Source organism: Rattus rattus, chromosome 9, assembly GCF_011064425.1.
Source record: "Rattus rattus isolate New Zealand chromosome 9, Rrattus_CSIRO_v1, whole genome shotgun sequence".
NCBI lineage: Eukaryota > Metazoa > Chordata > Mammalia > Rodentia > Muridae > Rattus > Rattus rattus.
This window is the reverse complement of record NC_046162.1, coordinates 27,692,325-27,715,124: the sequence shown is the minus strand read 5'-3', so window position 1 is coordinate 27,715,124 and position 22,800 is coordinate 27,692,325. Positions and strand designations below refer to the sequence as shown.

The window sequence follows — 22,800 nt, the reverse complement described above, 5'->3', positions numbered from 1 at the left end:
CACCACCACACCACCACCATAGCCATACACCACACACACACACACACACACACACACACACACACACACACACACACACACACACACACACACACACACACACACACACACACACACACACCACACACACACACACACACACACACACACACACACACACACACACACACACACACACACACACACACACACACACACACGCACACACACACACACACACACACACACACACACACACACACACATACACACACACACACACACACACACACACACACACATGTAGACACACACACACACACACACATACACATACACACACAAACACACACACACAAAATCTACTCATGTAACATGGACATGTGCACATATATAGGCTCATATTAGAGTTTATCCTTCATATTTTATCATCCATGAGGCTAATTCACTGTAATTCAACCTCATAATTTAACCTGTTTAGCCCGCTGTAGGAGCCACTATCCACAAATAACTTATTTGATGTTTGATTAATATGAAAATTTCTCTACTTTCTCATATTACTCATATTGCCGGAGGTGAGGAGTTACTGGACAAAACACTGGTAGGACTTCATCTTCACAGTGTTCTATCAGACAGCACGGATCTTGGGACCACATTTAGATAATTGAGCCTCTAACGGTTAATCATAACTGCCAGTTCTGAGGTACCCTGCACATTCCAGGAGAGCTGCTAGGAGTGATACCTTCATATTCTGCCAAAAAGGACTACAAAACAAGCCCTCGCAGGAGCAGGCAGGGAGTTAATTCGACAGGCAAAGGACACATGAAGTAGATATAACTGCTGACCTTGGAGAATATGGGCCCTGCCTTAGCAGCTCTTTAATTTATAAGAAGAATTTGCATCCAGATTTTTTTCTATATAATTTTACTTTTGTCAGCAACAAAATCCTAACTAAAGTTAGACGAAGAAGTAATGAGATTCACTGGGACATTTGCAAACACACATGTCATTTTAATCTGGTCCTATTTGTGACCCTCACTTACCACCCCTTCACTCTACCATGCCACCCTCTTGCTAATTCAAAATATTATGCAAAACACAGCCCAAGCCGACATAGGACTAGAGGCTAGATTCCCACCCATAATCCACCAGGGCACCAAGCCTATGACTCCTCCCCAAGTCAGCAATTAATTCTCAGAGTCTCTTGCTGCAGTGACTAATGCTGCCCTTGACTCATCAAACAATAAATGTAAAGCAGAGGCACGTGCATGCATCCTGGTTCTGCTTTGCTCCTAGAGCCAGCGGCAGCTCCTGAGCCCGTCTTCACACAACTTCTGTATAAGCGGTTGGGCAGAAGTGCCCTGGAGAATTTCCGCTGCCATTATGCAAGAGAGCATAGATAGTGACTTTTTTAAGGAACCTCGGTTTTGTACTTGAGCTGCCTTTTCAACCTTGCCCAAATTTTTATAAGCGGCGGGCCCTGCTTTTCGCCGTTGCAAATAACTCCCTGTTTGTACTTCTCTTCACAAGAACAGCCGCCGCGGCAAATGAGAGGTGGAGTGAACTTTCATGACTGGGGAGCCTTATCATCCTGGACCAGTTTCCTCTCCTCCCTAACATGGCCAGCAGCGCTGCAAGCCGGCGTTTGTTACAGCACAGATGTTTCCGTGGTGATGATCTGTGACATCACAGGGACAGAAATGTGGATCATCAAACTTAATCTGCCCATGATGAGGGAAGAGGAGTGGGAATTCCATCTCTGTGTAAGCTTTATGAGGTACTGATTCAACTTCCCGCAGGACTGTTTGGGATCTGAACTATCCTGTCAGAACTGTGAGAAAGAAAGAAAAATGCATTTGCCTTTTCCAATTTGTTTCTACAACACAATAATTGTGTTCAAAACTAAATGAAATGGGTGCCAGTTCTCGCCCTCTTGAGTATCCCCGACTTCCCCCATCCCACCCTAGAGGTAGGTCTGGGCTGAGATACAACACTGCGTGTGGATCCAAGTTTCCTCAGCTCCCAGTCCAGTTTCAGTCTTTACCTCTAGGTGCAAATCCCTTTTCCTAACTCCCAGCTTCTGCCGCTTTCATTGGGGGTCATAGTTATTTTTAAAAGGGCTTCACAAGGGCTGCAGTGAATTTAAATGAGCTAATTGATGCTCAGAGGAAGGGTGGGGAATAAATGCGAGATGGGAATAAGAATGAGGAAGAAGAAAAGGATTCCTCTCAAGAAGGGGCATGCATAAATGCAAGCGCAGGTGAAATGGCCCTGGCATTTCTTCCTCAGCAAAGTTTCCACAGTTCTTCGCCAGAAAGACCCAGCTTCTGCATGAAGCTGATGGTTTCTAGCCTCGTCAAGAAAACTCGGACCAGTCTCAAGCTTTCCTTGGTCATTCAAGAGCCTCTCCCCCTTGCTCATCAAGCTTAACCTTGATGTCTGTGTGTAGACACACTCCTATGCACAACTGTGTGTGTGTGTGTGTGTGTATACATGTGTGTCTGTGTACATGTGTGCGGAGAATCAGCCTAACCAGCCAACACATCTCATGCAGACAGGAATCCCACCCATTGGCACAGTGATGGATGATGACGGTACTTGGCATTTAATGCCTGGTGATTTGAACACTGGTTGGTGCTCGAAGGCTTTCCCATCGATATTAACATTGATCGGTAGACAAACTCAAGCAGATTATTCTACTCTGTAGATGAACAAGGTGCAGCTCAGAGACATCCACATTTGAGATTTTCAAAATCCGCTTTGATCGATGAAGCCCAGCCTCCCTTCAGTTTTGTTGCTTATCTGAAATATCTGAGTATCCTATAAACACAGCCAACGTTCCGTAAAATACCAGTTGTGTAATTCCGTGTCCCCAGTATAGAGGGTGGATACTTATTAACTTTACAGAGTGTTACTATTCGCTTTCCAAGTAAAGTTATTTCTCCCCTAAGACACAGACCCACATATGAACTATAGTAAAATCTCTCCATTTCCTTCTTCTATTTCCAAGTTCAGAAAAATGGCAACCTTGCATAATATCACAGGCGCCAACTTAAACAGAGTAACATTGAAAATGCTGCCAAGCTTCCAAGCGTAGAAACATCTCTATTGTTGCAAGTTCCAAGGGCCGCTAAACACACCCTGAACTTGTACTTTGAATATAAGCGATACCAGCACTCTGAGGAATTTACACGGCATAGAGCAGTGTCCTTCCGCTTTCAGTTGAAACCTGAACATTGTCTACTTTGATGATCTTCATTAGAGTCTTTTTTTATATATCAAGAAAAGTATAAAACATTATTAACAAGCCGATTAACCTGACACAAAACCTTAAAGTTATTTTGCATTTCACCAACGTTTTTTCCTCAGTCAGTATTGAGTTCTGCAGACTAACTGAGTCACAATGGCCTTCTAGGACACTGCCAAAGTTAAAAGGTAGACAAACTTGAGGCTTGAGTTTATAGATTTGCAGCACACAATAGCTTCTCCAAGAGCACTCTTGGTTTAGTGACTTGGGCAGCAGCAGGGTTTACCAATGAACTATAAGGAAGAGCACGAGATTTGAGGAAACAAAAAGGGAGGAAAGAGATTTTTCATTTCACAGCTTGCACACTCATCTCCATGATCTTCTAGACAATGTCAAACTGAGCGGCTGTCCACTCGTATTTTACAAAGGCAGATATCATGGCACTGTCATTACTTTGCCCTACAGTCAAAGGAAGAAACTGGTATGATGACATCTCTGCTATGAACCCCTCCCTGTCCCTGTCCCTGTCCCCCAAGTCATGCTAGACCAGAGCTGCAGATAAAGGATGTGGTTTCAAACAGCTAGGATCTTGCTGCTTAAAGAAGCCAGCCACAGAGGAAGAGCATGTGTTTATGTATAAAATATTGATCAACTTCGCAGATTGGGATAAGAATCTATTAGTAGCAGAGTTCTGCTTTCATGTTTAGTGATCAGACATGTGTTAGGTGGATGTAGACCTATTTGTGTGCCCATGGTCTAGAGAGTGTTACTTTGGTGTTTCATTTTCTCTTCCTGCCCTGGTGCCGGTCTGGTCTGTTTCCCATATGAGGGTTTCTGCTATGACCAGCCTGCACATACATTACAAAAGGGTCTTAAAAGCTGCGTGGCTCTCCTGCCAACTTGCGTGTTGCTAAAATCCTGCAGAGGGTGTCATATTCATCTGATAAGGGTGATGATCACCCAATTTCTATAAAGTTTCATTTCTGTCCACTGAGTATTTCAGGTTGCAGTACCGGCCCAGGGAGCCGGAGATGAGGTGCCAGATATCGAGATGTGATACCGGGAGTTTTTATCTTAACCCAGAAAAGCGCCTTCCAGTGTATCACCGCTCAAGCCAAGTAACTCACCCTTGGGATTAAGCATAGGCCTGGCTTTTCAGAGTGATGTCGTCAATTTGTTTCAACTGGAGCAAGTTTTACATTACAGCTCAAGTGGCAAGGGCCTCTCTCTACTTTTGAAGTCCGCTATGCAGAGAGAGCTGCATTGACTAAGGAATGGGAAAGAAAGGTAGCCCCCCCCCCGTTAGCAACTTGAAAGTCTAAAGGGCACAGAAACGAACTTGACTCTTCATTTATCCACACCCAAATCCTTAACCGTTGGCCTCAGTTTCCCTTATTTTTGAGTGGATTCTATAACTGCACTGCCCTCCCCTGGCTGTTATGAACGTTAAATTTTTTTTTCTCTTTCAAAACACTCATCATTGGATCAAATGCACCCTGAGCATTCTCAGCAGTAAAATCTTCATTCCTGGAGACAGGGGCCTAATCTATAGTGCCCAATATTGAACCAGGAGCTGTAGCATTCATCTCAAGATGGAAAGGAAACAGTGGATGTTTCTGTCCAACCAAAAAAGAGAAACTGACGCACGGAAAATTTCTAAGTCCACTTCTCAGAAGCGATTCTTAGACCTACACCACCTTTCTCCCCTTAAATGTCTAAGGGTCTATCCTAATGTAATAGTCAAAGAACATACTCTTTTCTGCTGGATTTTTTTTTTCCTCTTTACTTCACTAACTGCTACTCATTCAAAAAATGTTTAGTTTCCCTGACTCCTCAGACTTGGCTGGGCCCTTCGCATTAAGCCTTCTTAGCAGTCTGTATTTCTCTTTCACAGCCCTTATCAACATTACCACTTAAATCATCCTAATTAGTATTATTTCCTGTATATACGTGTAGTTGTGTGCCTCCTCCTGCTAATGCCTGCCCCTGCTTTGCTCACCTCTGCCCTCCTCTTATCTAATATAGTAGGCAGAGAGCCAGTGAATATTCGTCGACCAGATAAACGGCTGAATGAAAACCAAATGAGCCATCATGGATGGGCTTGCGCGGTGAAAGAACTGAAGTGGGTGAGTTAAAAGTGGAGGATTCTTCCAGCCTGCACTAACGGACGAACGCAGCTTACAAAGTTAGGCATGATTGCTGCATCTGGAAGGTAGGAGTGGGAGGAACGGGGAGTTCAAGGCCAGTTTTGGCTCGGTAGCCCAGGCTCAAGGAGACCCTGTCTCCAAAGAACAAGAACCAAACAAAACAAACAATCGCCACTGTACCCACAATGTGCTTCCTCCATGGATAAGAGGCCACGTGGACTCCTGTTTCCTGGGCTGAGCTGGCCTCCATTCCGGCAGCTGGTACCCCATTCTCTTGGGAGTTAAAATTAGTATCAGTAACGCACACACAGCCATACCCCCCACCCTATCCCACCCCCACCCCGTGAAGAAGGCTCTAATCATGCAAGGACCCAGGTGGGGCTTGCTGACAGATGTTAAAGTTAGAAGGAAGGTAGCAGCCACCGGAAGGTAGCAGCCACCAGCTTCCGGAGGCACCAGGACTTCCTGCCTTTAAGCCTTGCTGGTTCCTGCCCTGCCTTCCCCACCCCTGCCTTCCCCACCCTTCCCCCCACACATCAGCCTCAACAGAGTTGCTGCTCTCTCTGTCATTTGAACTCAAATCCTATCTCGGAAATTGATGGGTGATGCTGCCCTTGACAACACAGTGTCAGCTTAACTCAGTGTCCAGCTGGTTCCGTGCACATTATCATAATGCACCGCCTGCGTGGACCCTGGCTGACGCTTGCTCTCCATTCAGGTCCTCTCTGCCTTCTGACATACGGATATTGCTTGTTTAAAAAGAAAAATAGAGCCAATGGCTTAGGAGAGGTTTTGATTTTTAAAATCTCTTTGGAACAGAACTTCTACCTTAATGGTAAAATGAACCTAAAAGGCTTTCTTTCAACAACAACAACAACAACAGCAGCAGCAGCAGCAAAACAAAAAAAAAAATGAAAAAAACCAAACAACAACAACAACAACAAAAAAAAACCCCACAAACAAACAGCAAACAAACAAACAAAAAACAGTGCTTACTGGGAAAAAAGAAAAATGAACATTTCCCAGGACCTTACATGTTTGCTAGTAAATTGAATGAATTGTTATTTTTTTGATCTTTAAAGCCTAACAGCATGCTTCAAACTTAAGCCATAATTTTGCTACGATCCAGTACCACGTAGGCAATTACTTGGTTTTACTGAGCTGCGGTTTTTATTTAAATTATCTAATACTTTCTCTAAGTTGATCATACCCTAAACACTATTGTCCATGAGCATGATTTTGAAGTAGTAGCTGTGATATTTTTTCCCTAATGAATTAAGGTAAACATATAGCTATTTGAAGGTATCTTAAGTTACACATGAGAATATAGACCTGTAACCCTGGAACTCAGGGACAGAGGATGAGGTATTATGAGTTTCAAGCCAGCCTGGGCTGCATAATGAAGCCTTGGTGTGTGTGTTTGTGTGTGTCCAGGTGTGCATGCCCGTACATATGCATGTGAACGTCCAAGCAGGACATCCATTGGATAGTTATCCTCTGTCACTTTCTGCCATATTCCCTTGAGATAGTGTCTCTCACTGAACCGGAAGCTTGTCATTTCGGCTATGCTAGGCTGTGGGTCTAACTGGGCAGAAGGACTATCACCTCAGCATTTGGATAGCTACCCCCAAAAGCTGTATCTGTAGTTCCTCAAGAAGTAAGAGACATCCTCACAGAACCATCAGAGCTTGGAGGGCGGGCGCTTCCAAACCTCCACTTAATGAGGAGGGGACAAAGGGCCAGAGAATTCTTTCTTCATCCTCAAAGCCATGCATGAGAGCAGTAGAGAGCTCCAGCTTAACATATTTCTGTAAGTATAACTGGCAAAATTAGAGGTTGAAAAGACAGTAGGGTGGTTTAAAGCACATACAGCTCTTGCAGAGGACCCGAGTTCAGCTCTCTGCACCCACGTCAGGTAGCTCACAGCTACCTGTGGCTACAGCTCCAGAGCAGCCTGAAGCTCTGGCCTCCTCAGGCACCCAAACTCATGTACGCATGCCCACATATACACACGCATTAAAAAACACATAATTAAATCTTTACTTCAAACCTAACTGCTGACTGCTGTTCCTACACACCACATTATAAACAGGGGCTTAGGAACAGAACATGGAAGAGTTTTTCTGCATATTGCCACTGGGTGATCCCTTTTGAATTCTCACATGCTGGAGTCTCCGATGAAAAGCAAGAGCAAAGGAGGGTCCTGGTTTGGAACAGTGAACTCGACAAATGAACCCAGTTGGAAGTGTGATGCATGGTTGATCAAGTACGGAACAACAAACAACAACTACAAAAAGCTTCAAAAGAGTCTTGCCAATTTTGGCCAAAACAAAAACAGACCCCTACCACCACCCCTCAAATGAAAACGTCAGAGTGAACTTATTAAAATAAGTGCGGTTCCTGCATTTATTAGAACCAACAAAATAATAAGTACTGGAAGTTTCCCACGGTTGACCAGTTGGCCAAGACATTTTTATAAGAAAGCCTTTGAGCCCTTCAATTTTCCATATTGTTCCTAGCAAGGCGTTCACTAATCCTTCAGTTGCTGTCTTACAAGTTGTCTAGTGCCCTCATGGTTTTCTCACAGTCTCCTCCCTACCTCCCTAAGATCCACAAGTGGCTCTGAGAGAGCTGACTCTGAACATCTCTGCAGGGGAATAAGGTGTTTACTCACCTCCTGGTGCTCTGGCTAGTGCTATAGAAAACAGGTCAAGGTCCAGAGACATGGCTCTGTAGTTCAGAGCAGGCACTAGCTTTTCTAAAGGACTCCAGATCAGTTCCCAGCATGCATCAGGAAGCTCATTGCTACCTGTAACCTCTGTTCCAAAGATTCTGATGCCCTCTTCTGACCATCCTGGAGACCTGCACACATGTACTATATGTGTGCACAATCTGGGCTAACTTTAGAAAACTTAAGATAGCGACACAAGTGCCTTAAATCATGTGGAGGAAAATAAAATAATTACCACAGGATAGAGATGAAAATTAATTTAACATACACGCAGAGAGTACCAACAGAGAGCAGAGTTATGGGTTTGTAAATTTGAACCTTAGATCTACAAGTTACCTGTTATGTGACTCTGGGCAAATGTCTTTCTCCTTAACCCTGGTTTTCTTGTTTTTAAGGGAAATAGCTGTGTGCTTGGACAAAGAGACTCAGGGAAAACTCATCATTCATTTTCATACAGTTCAGAAGATGTAGGATCAAATCACAGGTCCACTTCTACCTACTGTTGTGATTTTAGATAAATTACTGAGTTGAGAAGGTACTTTTTTCTCAATTGTTTTACTTCATTTTTACTGACTCGGTGGCTTAGTTTCTTTGGAGGGGCGCTAGTAAGCAATATACGTCTTGTAAGTCAGAGATGCCACAGCCCTTCCTTCTAAAGGTAAAGGTCTCCACTTTCACCCGGAAAACTCTTTCTAGGTAATGTATGAGAAAGCAAACTCAATAGAACAAAACTGTCCACAAAAAGAACTCTCAAAATGCTGGGCTGTCTGTATCAAACACTCACACTCCTGATGGGTTGAGAAGTAATCAGGGAGCCAGTTCCAAGGTGCAGCCAACTCCCTAGTGAGCTTCCAAAGCCCAGCAGGGGAGAGCAAAGTTATAAGCAACTGCACTATCTTGCCCCAGGCTTTCATGAGACCAGAGGAGGCCACATAATTGACACGGAGTTCATCAAAGTCCTGTTGGCCCTGCATACCATATCATAATTACCCCAGGGAGACCTAGGCTTGACCTAGTCCTTTTGCCTGAGAGAAGCATCTTTCCCACTCTCTGATGACCCAAGTCACCCAAGCCAAACATCCTCGCACACATTGTTGTTCCTTTTCCTTGTAAAAGTCTCCCAAGTTTGGTCATAAATGAGAAATCCTTAAAAGTTTTTCCTGACCTCTAACAAATCCTTTGTCTAGTCTTCTATGCTCTGGGGTCATTATTTAGTTGCCAATTTTGTTTACTGTCTCCCTTTCCCATTTACATAATAAATGCCATCAAGACAAAGGCCATGTCTACTTTATGCTACTCTACATAGTCTAGTGTCATTCAATAGATGTTTAGGGTGAGTAAAGGGTTTGAAATCCACTTCACCGATATATTATTCATTGGGTAGAGATCTAGAGATCTCTGTAAATCTTTGTAAAAAGCCTGGACTTGTCAAGCCCCTCACCCCCTATGGAAAGGCCACTGTCCTGGCTGCAGTCCAGAGTTCAAAGGAGTCTAGAAATGGCCCAACTAAGTGGGCATATATGCAACTGAAATTCACATAAGCCATACAACTACTTAAAGCCAGTGAGGACGGCCTGACTCCAGATCTCCAGTCAGACAACTGGATCTTTCGAAATACTTTCCAGGGCACTTGAATTCTCCTACATACCCCCAGGGCCCTATCACATACGTTTTTCTCAATCTGGGGTAAATTCTCTAAACTCAAATCATCTGTCTCCACATGTCCACAACACATTTAAATACAGCTGGGCACAGGGGACACAGTGAGGTGAACACCCTAAGGCGAGCAACAGAAGCAAAAGCTGTCCAGCCTGAAGCCAGAGGCTTGAAGAAGGTTACATGCTAGAAAGGAAGACTAACACCATATTGCCAGGAGAGGGGACCAAAAGGTCAGACCCTCTTTTAGTCCTTATAAAGCTGTAATTACAACTGGGGACATGATCCATTGAGCCTGTCACCATTCTTTATTCTCCAAAATGCAGTTTAACTGAAGCTCACTTTTATTTTGATTTCTTTCATTTTGGGATCCCGGCATGTTCGTTCATGTCTCATCTCTCTGTAACTGCTTTGAAGGGAGATTTAATTCACTCATATCCAGTGACCACAGAAGCTAAATATTCATCACTTTCCATTTTTTAAAAAGTACGTTTGATTTCTGTTTTTGTTTTCAATCTCTATTTGAGCCGCAAGGCAACGTAGGACCTCGGATCGGAACTCATGACTATTAAAAAAGTTCTTTTATGAAAAACTCAATTAATATCATCACTGTTTTCTCTTTCCTTAGAAATAGAGAGAGAGGTTGCCCAAGCTCATACGAGCTGGGGCTTTTTGTTCTGGTTGTTGTTGTGGTGGTTGTTGTTGTTGTTTTGTTTGTTTTTAAGCCCAATATGTAAAGACTACCACCAGCAGAGATGACCCCACTCCTGGAAGAGACCCTACAGATGGGAGTTCTCTAATCTTTTTTGCTCTCCTCAGTTGTCACATAGTAAAAGACATCTAAGAGTCTCCAAAAGGAAAGGGACACAAAAGAGAAAAAAAAACATATGCATGTCCAAATTTATATATATATATATATATATATATATATATATATATATCCTAAAAATGAGCATTTAAACTGCTTGTCAGACAGCTCCCTGACAAAGCCACTAGAGTGTATTCACAGGCATTTGCATAAATGCTGCCGGTGAGTTCACCATAGCTGCTAGCGCTAATGGTACATAAAGTAATTTAGTCACTTCTGCCGGCATTCTGTGTCAGGATGATGAGCACAGGCACTCTGCCTTGTTGCATATTAGATCATTAGATAATAAAGTGTTAGCGCATGCAAGCTGACAGGGTCCCTGCACTCTAGCCCTGTGAGGACACAGCATCTTGCCACGGGGGAAAGAAAGAGAGAAACTGATGCCACAATTGGCCTTAAATTCAAGTAAATAGAGCCTGAAGCTCGAGGTGAGCCACAGTGATAACAACAGCATTCCCGAAGCCCTCTCAAGCACTCCTATGCACAGTCCCCGCAAATGTGCCCGAGTGGCTGGACCGGAAGATGAGGTAGACATGTGCGTACCAGTGTTTGACAGTGGCCACCATTCAGGCCCCTTGCTTCCAAACCTATGCTTTTGTAGAAATTAAAATCCTGAGAGCAGTTGTCTGCAAGGCTCCCTCTCTCCACAACTGTACATCTTCCATAAAGCCATTGCTTAAAGCAGAAAGCTCAATAAATGTGCCTATAAATATCCAGCCACAGAAAAATCTTAGTATTTATGAATGGAGAGGAAAATGGGAGGGGGGGCAATTACCATGAGCTACAGTGTTCCAAGTTCCAGCCTCTTTGGATCCTGCAAGATTCTAGGAAATAAATCTGCCTTTGTCATCCCTCATATTTGAAATCCGGAGACATTAATCTGAGCCCTGGGCCATCCAGGGAAGACTGGGTATGGACATAAACCATGATTCCTTTTCTAGAAATGCAGAAAGATCAGCCACAAAAGGGACTTTCCTCCCAGTGGTATACCAACAGGCTATAAATAGAGATGTGCAGTGTTGCTCAAAATAATTCAGGCTACCTGTAAATGAGGTGGGGAAAAGACCCACAATGGGGGATAATGAGGACTCTACAGGTCTCAAGAGGTGAAGACAAACTGTGAGCAGGATAGAGGGGGTGGACAGACAGAAGCATGCATTGGGACTGGTCCTTAAAGAAGGCATTTTAAATAGTGTTTTTTCTGATGGAAAGATAGAAATATTATCCCCCAAACCAACATGAATTAGCATGTAGGTCCACTCCCACACAGTACCAACAAGAGAGTTCGATAGTCACCCTTGGCAGAGGAGATATTTATGCGTGCGCTTGAAGTGTCTACGTGAGTGGGTGGTGATGCATGGCTACTTAATTCACTCCGCAGAAAATCATATTTCTGCATTGCTGCACTGTCTTACTCAGGATCTGAACATGGCTACCTTTTCATTCTACTGGAGGAAGTGGAGTCAGGGCTTGATGAGTGTGAAGGACACAGTGTGTAGTGACCTCTCAGTGAAACAGCCATTGCTCTGCAGTAAAATGTCACCACCATTTTGAATAAGGCTCTTTGTAGACGAGTAAACGAAGCAGAGGAAAGCATTTCCCTTCAATCTTGAGATAAGATGATGTCCTGGCTGATACATTATTCTGTATTCTTAACGAGGGAGAGATGAGCTGAGACAACACTTGGATGTGTTCTGATCAAGAGACATCAGTGGTTAGCATGGCCGCAGTGTTGTGCTAGGGGCAGAAGGGCCTGTCTTCACTGCCTTTACCCTGCCCACTTGTCCAGGGTTGGCCCGAGGCCAGAGTGAGACATCAAATAGAATTTGGGATTGCTAGTCCCTACTTCAAGACTTCTTTCTCTGCAGCACCTTGCAAAACAGTGCCGCTGACCTCTTCGGAGGCATCCATCCTAGCTGGTGGCTTTTGCTTTGGGATCTTGGTTGCAGGTATAAGTAGTGTGGTGCCATTTCATTTTCTCTGAAAGTGTATTTGCAGGTATATGTGGTGGGTGTGTGTGTGTGTGTGTGTGTGTGTGTGTGTGTGTGTGTGTGTGTGTGTGTGCTTAGATATAGTGTCTCTGGAGCCATTCCCCCTTGATTTTAAGACAAAGTCTCTTTGTTTGCCTGAAAATCACCGCAACCAGACTTGGCTTTCTGATGTGGGTTCTGAGGGTTGAGAACAGGTTCTCTAGAGTAAATGCATTATTGACTGATCCATCCTGCCAGTCTCCTCCTTATTTCCTAAGGGCAGAAATGGCAGCTGGGCATGGGAGCTGTGTTTAGAACTTCTTCCGAAACCGTGAACTACGGATCTCTAGCTGACTGTTAAGATTGTCTCCAAATCAGGAGGCTCCTATTGCAACCCACCAGCCAGGGTCAAAGCAACGAGTTTGATCCCGGACTCAGGCTCTCCAAACCATGCCTGCGGATTATTTGTCAAGCTTTCCTTCTTCCTCTCACCTAAGCACCTGTAGTCATGCACTACCTTCTGTGACTCCAAGGGTATTAAGGAGGCAACATTACCGTAAAGTGAGGATCAGAATAGTTGTAAGTAGAGAAGTGAAGCTAGGGATGCAATCATGGGAAGGTGTTTGAAATAGCCTCTTGCAAAATGTAATCTCCATCCATCTTCGCACTAATGAAACATAAAGCCTCTGCTTTGGAACCATGGTGGTTTACTCTTGAAGGACTATAAAGCTGGGTGTGGAGAAAATACCTTCTAAGAGTATGACACTGAGCTAATTAATGAAAATGGACTGTTTGTGCATTCCTCAAGCACAGGTAGAAAAAAGTAGGCAAAAATGATGACAGGGGTGTGTTTATTAAATTGGGATGCTGGCAGGGAAAGGGAGTTTTCTACCTTATGAATTATGTCATGGATCTCTCATGGACCACAGTCAAAGTCAGGCTCTGGGATGATAATTTGTATGGCCATGTTCTCAAAAGAACCCTGCTGACCTAACTAAAGAGGAATTGTAAGAGGGGGAGGAGCAGGTTGAGTTTCATTTGAGGAATGGAACCTTGGGTGGGTGGAAAGATGAGCTTATTGCCTAGACCCTCAAGCAAGCTTTTATATGCACGCCCAAGCTAACCCAGATTTCGTTAAAACAGGTAACTATTTCTTTCTTCCAGTCTTCTCACGGATACCACTGATTTCCCCACAATCCTCAGCGGTAGTGATTTCTCCCTGACCAAGTCTACCTACAGAAAATAGGCTATGGCACATGATGAGAAAGAGGGAGTTGTTGGCAGAGAGTGTTAAAGGCATAGGAAGGACATTTGGCCTAGGTACCATACCCAGAACGAATATCTACCTTTGACTCTAAACCGATCTTCAAACAAAATCGATAAATAGTTACAAATATGAAATGGCAGGGTTTTATGGGTGTTTTTGACCAATTTACCTATGGATTTACTCAGTTTGGAGTCAAAAGGGAGCTCAAAACAAGGCCATGGTCCAGGTCTCTCTTCCCAAACTGAAAGACATACCAGCATTCCAACATAGACAGTCAGGCATGCAACCAAAGCAATTGTGCTTAAAAGATGTGCCACTTTCTCTAAATCCTCAGCTTCTTATTGTACAGGGTCAAAGGGCAAAAAGGCATCAGCACTGTTCAACGGGAGACTCAAAATTTGTAACAATAGAAAATGTGGTGCGGTGGAGGAAGAAATCACACAAAGTCACAGTTACAAATAGCAATGCCAACCAATGAAAATGATTCGCCTACCATGTTCCAGATAAGAGGGCGTACCTTCCGAGGGGTCAAGCCTCCTAGCCCTCCGCCCGTGTTTGGAGTTATTGTGGACAAACATGTTATCAGAGACTGCCAGGACATGGCCATCCACGTTGACTGTGGTAGACACCACGACCTGGGGACAGGAGAGGGAAAATGAATGAACATTTTCATATAAAAGCATTGTGGGAAATAAACACAAGTTAAATAAATAACAGCTGGGAGCTGAAGAAAATTGCACAGCTATTTCACATAATAACTGGTGCTTATGTCGCACACGTCTAACGAGAGGCGCTACTGATGAGTGGGTCTTCTGCATGGAACGCTTTTGATGCTGTTTTAAGTAAAATTGCATAGTTTATAGTTATACAGAAAAAGGTACCCTGTTAACCGTAATTTTTACAAGGCGGTCTTTATTAGCACAGATATATATATATATATATATATATATATATATATATATATATATGTTGCACAAGGGTGGCTGTGTTTCACCTAAATTACCCTTCAGTTTAGACACTGAAGTAGATATCACAGTAGATCATGCAAATAAAAGTCTTTTAAATCTTTGGAATACCTCCTCCCCACCGTGTCAGGATTAAGGAGATAGGGAAATGAAAAAGGAGAGAGGTTGCAGTGGAGGCTGGGATCCTCTTGCGTTTCCTCTCCCTGGGGTCTTACTGAAGTTTCTTAGGCATTGTATTCTTTTGTCCCATGTTAGTTTAGTGAACCAGACCCAAACTTCCCTCAGAGCTAATATAACAATGTCCCCCGCCCCTCAAAAAAAGGAACCCTTGCTCATTAGGGGTCTTAGATCTAGAACTGGCCCAAGGCCAACTCAAGATGCCCAGGTCACATCTAAGGGTGACTGAGTCCGGCTTGCCACAGGGATCCAGGAAAAGGTGTGCCTCTGAGAACTTTGAATAAAACGGTGAACAGAATTGACCTACATATCTCCTTATATTAAAAGGGGGAGGGGGATTAAAACTGAACCCCACAGAGATATGTTTATTCATGTGACCTCTTACAACCAAATATAATAATTGTCTGTAATCGCAGCTTTGGCTCCCAACTCATGCTTTGACAGGGGGAACAGCAATCAGCCAGCTCCTGTTTAATCCACCTATTATGTTGACTAATTAACTCTGCCCGCTAGCTTATTTCTTCCTCTATTATCAGCCACTGTCAGCCACAAGCACCCAGCAGCATAGGGGAAACCTCAGGCTCTTTGATTGATCACCAATAGATTGACATGCAGATTAATTTAATTAGAATCACCTCACTTGAGAAATGAAAGACAAGGGCAAGAGCGCTAATAGATCTGCTCTTATAATGAGACCAGCCTCCTGAGCAAAATCAGGAGAGTCCTGAGTTATTTTGTTCAACTCCCCTCTTGCTTGGAAAGACTGTCGATTTAATTGTTCTCAGGTTTGAGAGGCAGCAGCCTCTGAAGAGGTGAAGGGCTTTACCGAACTTGGTACACACTGTGACCTTAGTTTCTGGGGCAGCCTTTTCTCTGCATTGGCTAAGAGGACACAGGCTTCTAAGACTCTTAGGCAATGTTATGGTTTCTCTGCCTGGTGAGCAAGGGCAAAAAGCATGCCACCTTGGTCCAGACCTGTCAGTTTTCAACGCTGAATGGCAAAGTACTGGCTACCTTAAGCAATTAACACCCCACTGTCCCTCATTTTCATCCGAAAGCATCCGGGGAAAATAAGTGTTCTTTCCCTGAGAGCTGGCCATAAACTACAGACTGTGGACACATGGCTCCCAGGGTTGATTTTAATAACTTATTAAAATGTACACTTGATGATTCAGAAGCTACCACGGACCCAGTGTGCTCTCTTCCGTCAGTCAAAATTCCATCTAGAACAAGTCACTCACACAGGGACACCAGAGATTGATGCAGTCGTTGGCCGCGTGTGCTCTATATATTCATCACTAGCTGACCAGGTGTGACAGGGTCTGAAGCCAGTGTTTGTCCCTCATCAATCCTGGCTTAATTTAAAAGAAGAAATTGAGGGGACACATAAAGAAAATGGTCTATTTATTTTCAAAAAAACGACCCTATGCCATGACAGTATCCTTAAGACAACAGAAGCGCTTTTTAGTGAGGGAGATGGCTTTGCTGAAAATTCACATAACAGCTGGGTCTTTCAAAGAAATGTTGATTTACTACGAGACCACAATGGAGTGGTCACTGGAGTCGTTAGCTGAACAAGCTATAAAAGGAAATCCCAAACAGTATCTGTTTCCAGCGTCAGGAAATGGAAAGTGGTTACCCCAGACGTCTGTCCTCAGAGGAGAGAGCAAGCAGTAGCGCTTTACCAAGCACCTGTAAGACACCAGTGCTTAGGACTTCAAACATCTGCTCTCTTTAAAAAAAAAAAAAACACTGTCATATCACTTCTGACATTAAATAAAAAGAAATGCCAAAAAACCCACCCCAAAGCCTGTTAAGAAAGAAAACTATACTATATACATTTCCCTTTTCTTAGTAAGGAGAGGCCACAGAGCCATCTGTGTGACAGGGCCACTTAACAGTGAACACAACCATAACCTGACGATGGGGGACAGATGACCTCTAGGCTACTTGTCCTAGGAACTAACTAGGAAACACGCCCCTCGAAAACTTATGGCTCAACCTCCCAAGCCCAAAATAAAATTTCCTCTCATTCCAATTTGAAAATGGTTTGGGAAAGATTTAAACTAAGTATTTTCAGACATTGACCCACGGAATCACTAGCCAATCTGTGATTAATCTGTGAGGTGAAAAAGAGGGGCTGGAACTTCGAAGCTGACTTTGAAAACAGACCCATGGTAGGTGGGCAAGGAGCCTCCTAGCTCTACATAGAATCAGTTGGCTGCTGGCAGGTGGAGGCAGGCAAAGGGACCGACAGGCTGTCCACATTGTGTCAATAAAACTCAAATTTAGAAAAAAGCATAGAAAACTAATTCCCTTCTGTATTCAACCATCCCTTTCTGTTTTTTTTTTTTTAATTTCCCCTTTCACCCCACTTCCCAGAGTGGGGGGATATTAGTGTCTATAATTTTACTCTGTTGGAACCAGGCTCTCCAAATTTAATGATTTCACTATCCAAAAGTATGACTATTAAAAATAACACTAGGTAAAATATAAAAGTCCATTCCTGAGAGGAAGTAGTCATATTTCAGGTGCTGCTAGCCACCTGAACACTCCAAATACAGCACTTTGAACCCTCCAGAATGTTCTACTGGATAGCATGCCACTGAAATGGCTCTGAAATCATTTGGGACATTTTATTCATAAAGGCAAACTGTAGGTTGAGTCCTACCTATAGAAATAAATACAGGTTTAGTGCTAAACATATATATATATTAATCAGTGGGCTTTTTAAAATGAAATGTATGCAGGGGCATCACTTTTTATAACCGCATCCTCAGGCCTGCAGTTTCTATGTCGCATGGTCTTGTTTCTGTCTGGGTCCTCGCCCTCCAAATGAGGGCATTTGCTCTGAGGCTGTAAAGAAAACAAGAAGGAGGGGAGGTCTGCAGCCATGTGTAGCTTTATTGAGAATTTACGCTATGGTTCTAGTTTCTTGTGTTGTCAGCAGCTCAGAAACTGACCCAGTGCACTCTTTCCAGGATCTAGAAACCCCAGAGTCAATTGTTATTATCATCGCCTTCCCTTTAGAGTTTGCAAGGATTGCACACAGAACGGCTATATTCCTTCATGGATGCAACCTTGGCCACCAGCTGAAGGGGAACATACTATTTCCGCAGCCCAGAGTCCCTGACACTCCAATGATATTTAGAATAGTCTCCGATTCTTAAGGCTAACTCTGTGAGGCTGAATTTATCCCAGTGGCAAGCCTGGTCCCTGGTCCCCAGGGTAGCAGGAAAGGGGCATTCTTACTTCTCAAGTAAGACCAAACAAGTGTTGGGCTGATAAACCTGACCTGACACGGTGACTCCTGAGAGTCACGAAAAGGACTCAAAGGAAACTGTTATTTTAAAGAAGAGGACAGAGGGATAATGCCCTCTGTCCTATGGATCTCCCCGTTTGAAGACCTGCCCTCACAACATGAGTTGACATAACCGAGGACACTAGCAAATTGTCCTTCTTACTGGATTGAATGATTTCACTCCCTCTTAGCCTGCTACATTCTAAGCTTGACACTAAGTGAAACCTCACTGCTTAGAAAACAGTCTTCGACACAAGACAGCTTGGAGTCTAGTTTCCCCAATGTTTCTTCCCAGGACGGATTTCTAGAAAGTTCTGCCATTAGAGTTCTCACTCGTCCTCGCTTCTCAGGCTGTCCTTCGTTCCCTATCACGAGAAAGACCTTGTGTGTCCTAACTACATCATCTAAGATTAATGAAGCAGACCCTGAGTCCCACAAGCAGATTTTCAAAAACAGACACAAGCTGCTAAACTCAATGGTGAGCGGAAGATTGCAGTAACAGGAGTAGTGGCTTACATGGAGGAAGGGATTATGACCAAAACAAGGACTCAAAATTCCTATCCCTCTGCCTTTCTCAAACTGGAATAAAGCCAGAGGACACACATGATATTAAAGCACTGCCAATGTGTAAGTTCATAATCTTTGGCGAAACATATTTTCTTCTTCATAGAAAGTCAGTTGCTCTGGTAAATTAAATTGGAAAAATCACAAAATCTTGCCTTTCAAAGCTACCTATGTAAGCTACATGTGGTAACTCCATAGAAGGAAATGTGTAGCACGGTTGGTTTGGTTCATGGCTTCTGCCCCTAGGGTTTCAACTTATTGTATTTTTTGCATTACTCTATGGACCCTAATAGATTAACTGACTCTAATACCCAGGTGTTTCTGCTTTTCTTTTTTCTTCCTCCCTTTCTTTCTTTCTTTCTTTCTTTCTTTCTTTCTTTCTTTCTTTCTTTCTTTCCTTCTTTCTTTCTTTCTTTTTTTTCTGTTTTTGCATTACTTTTTCATAAGTGTATGTGGCATACACACGCGTGCAGGTGTGTTCTTGCTTTAGTAAGTATTTCAGGGCACGTGGAGGCCCAAGGTTGACATTGGGACTCATCCTTAGGTTTTTCTACTGAGCAGGGTCTCTTAATCAAGACCAGAGCGCATAGATAGAGGTTTTCTTACTAGACAGCTTGCTCTTGGGATTCTCCCTGCCTCTGCTTTCTCCCGCAGTCATCACAGGTAGGCCACTATGCCTACCACCCCACATGTACATGGGTTTCCGGGGATCTGAACTCCCAACCTCCGCCTTGCTGGACAAATGCTTTAACCACTGAGCCATCCCCCCGACCCCAATAACAAAGGTACTGAAGAAAAGCAGTGACTTGAAGGGCGTGGATGAAAAAGTAACTGAGCAACAATTTGTGGAAAACTATACAGGAAGAAAAAGCAGAAAAACATTGGCACCTCTGGTTTAATCTCCAAAGAATTAGGCAGAATAAACAAAAACGTCGGTTCCAAGAGGCATTAAAGTGTCCCATCGCCACTACCAAATTTATGTGTTGAATCCCTAGTCCCCATTGCTTTGGAATGGTGTTCCAAATAGGACTTTTATTACATTGAATGAGGCCACTAAGCTGGGCCCCAATCCAATATTACCACTATCCTACCAATAAAGGGTATTTGGACACCCAGAAAGAATGTGAGGTTGGGTACTGTTGAGAAGCAGGGGAGATATTTGGGTATAAAGATTCCCATGTGCTGACTGTGGTGGTAGACAGGTGAACTTATATATTTGCAATGAAACTCTATAGAACCGAAAAAATATCCCCACACAAATGAGTGCAAGCGCATTCAGGGAAATTTGAGTAAGATGTGAAGATGCTGTCAAGGTCCCTATCCTGGCTCTAATACTGTTCTAGAATGTTGTAACACTTGAAGGAGACTGGTCAAAGAATGCACGAGAATCTCTCAATGCTACTTATACCATCAGTGCCCCTGCAATCACATCAAAAAAAATTTTTTTTTCAACTAAATATAAGACATCAGCAACCAAGATGTCCTTCAAAGGGTGAATGGATAAACAAACTAGTAACCATACAATGGCATATCATTTAGTGATAAAAAGAAATGAGCTGTCAAACCACAAAAAGGCATGGAGGAATCTTAAATGCATATTACTAAATGGGGGAGAAAAGCCAATCTGAAGAGGCTATATACTGTATGATTCCAACTAAATGACATTCTGCAAAAGGCAGAGCTGTGGAGACTGTAAAAAAAAAAAATCAGTGCTTGCCAGGACTGGGGGAAGGGAGGCATGAATCAGTCAGGAGAGGACAGAATTTTAGGGCAGCGAGACTATTTTGTATCATAGTGTAATGGTGGATAGCTTTGCTTTATTTGTCCTAAACTCTGGGACATACAACACAAAGAGAGGCCTGCTGTCACCAGGGGCTTTGGTTTCTGGTGGTAACCTGGCATTGACACTCTACAACCAAGGTATCAATCTGTAGGGAAGGCAAGGCAGCGACACTATGACAACATGTAAGAACTTCCATGGAGCCGTTCGTCTGCAAACCTGAAATCATTGTACAAAACAGTCTGATGTTCTCCAAAGATCAAACTACTTCTGAGCAGGTCTGGCAAACAGTGGCAGCACGAGAGACTCAAAGCCAGAGGACAAATTACCTTTCAGTGGGGTCTCACTCACAACCGTGTGGATTCCTGACTTGAGTTTATCTGTATGTCTTTCCTGCTGGTTTCTTCCGGTACAAATGGATGGTTTTGAGGCGCCTAGTGACAGCTTAAGTATTATTTACGTAAAAATGGTCTGCAGCAGTTAGGTCTTCATTAACTTTGTCCTTTAAAATATCCTTGACTGATAAGAAATGAGATATTCTCAGAAATGTGCCTGATTGCTAGTTTCTATCTGGTTGAGAGATCCCAAATAAGTCATTAAAAATTATGGAGGACGTGTGAACCTCCAGGATGTAACAGAGTGGAACTGCAGGAGACAGGGAGTGGCTAACTGAATTAAATCTTAGACTGGAGGCTCAGGGCAAAGTTATACACTCTCTGGAGAGGATGACAAGAGCGGAAGCTTCCCATCTGTATAGGAGGAGGTGGAAACCTGTGGAAACCAGATCGGCTCCTGTCATTCCTATCTCCTGAGCTGAGAATATACTAAACCTCATCCCTCACACAGTGGATGAGGATGCCTCTTGATGACTTCTGATGGTGTAGCTGGTACGTCGCTGGTACTCTGTGCTAATTCATCGAGGTAAACAGAGAGAAAGGTCAGGTACCTTCTGTGGATTTGAACATGGCACGTGTGCACAAGCAAAGATAACTCTGGTCAACAGCTAGGATTCCAGGACCGGACAGTGATTAGATTTCCAAGCCCATCACTTTCTAAGTTGTAGCCACAGACACGCCAGTCATAGGAATGAGCTGTGAGTCTACCTTGTGTGTGCTGTATGTCAGGCATCGTCGCATGGACTACAGAAGTAGAAATAAACAAAGTGCAGACTAAGTTTTTGAGTGAGCTCTTAGTTCCTATTAGTTTAGTTCTTGCAGTTTAGTCCCTAACATCAGAAGAGAGACGTTTAAGAACCAATGAGGTCTGTAGCTGAAGAGCCTGCTAAATTCCAAGATAAAAGGTAGAATAGCTTTGGTCCGTAAGTCCTTATGCAGATACCCACTCCTGTAGGCAGTGGCCGGTCAATCCAAACACTTTACAACTACCTTTGTTTGTGGTTTACATTTTCTTCTAAAGTAGCCATACTTAACGTGGAACTACATCAGCTAAGTGCACAACCACCTCTCAGTGAACCCCCAGCCCCAAGGATCCCTTCTCAGTGATGCACACCGTCTGCCAAGGCTCAGAGCAAGGCATATGCCAAGATACAGATTGGCCCAGTGAGCAGTGATGATTTCATAGACCAGGTTGAAGATTCCCCATGTTTGACCGTGTTTCATGAATTAATCTTGTTTTCTGAAGCTATCGCTAGGGTTGCTTTCAGTATAATTAATCAGCAGGGGTACATCTTGGAATTATTCTGCATGGGAAGGGGAGGGGGAGGCAGATCTGACTCCCAGAATTCTGTTGATAAAGAATTTAATCGTAAGATGGGCTGTTTGTCAATGCGATACAAGTGCATCTGAGGGAGAGAGAGTGGCGGGTGGGGAGGACAAAAGAGTGGAGAATGCTTCCTTCTTTGATAAGTGACTTTCGAGCACTCTGCTTCACCATGGGCGTATATTTTAAGACTGCTATAATCACAGCACATAAAATATTGATTTGAAGAGACCATGGCTTTTTAAAGCAAATAACAAAATTCTCCATTTTATGATTCACTTTAAAAACTTGCCCTTTCATCCCATAACCTGTGTCAAATCAGTTCTGAAAAGAAAAACACTTTTTTTTGTTAGAAATCTGAGATAAATAACCTAATGATTTCTTTTATCCCCTATCCAAATGACTAAGTGAAAGAGGAATGTTTAGACA

General features: G+C 43.4%; 1 protein-coding gene across 2 annotated transcripts in view; it reads right to left on the bottom strand.

The window, feature by feature from the left end:
• The window catches only part of Ebf1 (EBF transcription factor 1), a 386,748-nt gene that overhangs the window by 107,390 nt on the left and 256,558 nt on the right, over window positions 1–22,800 (bottom strand). For both annotated transcript variants that reach the window (XM_032913237.1, XM_032913238.1), the window contains exon 8: window positions 14,359–14,500. In XM_032913237.1, the coding sequence (XP_032769128.1) occupies window positions 14,359–14,500 (142 nt within the window). The remainder of the gene's footprint in view (window positions 1–14,358; window positions 14,501–22,800) is intronic.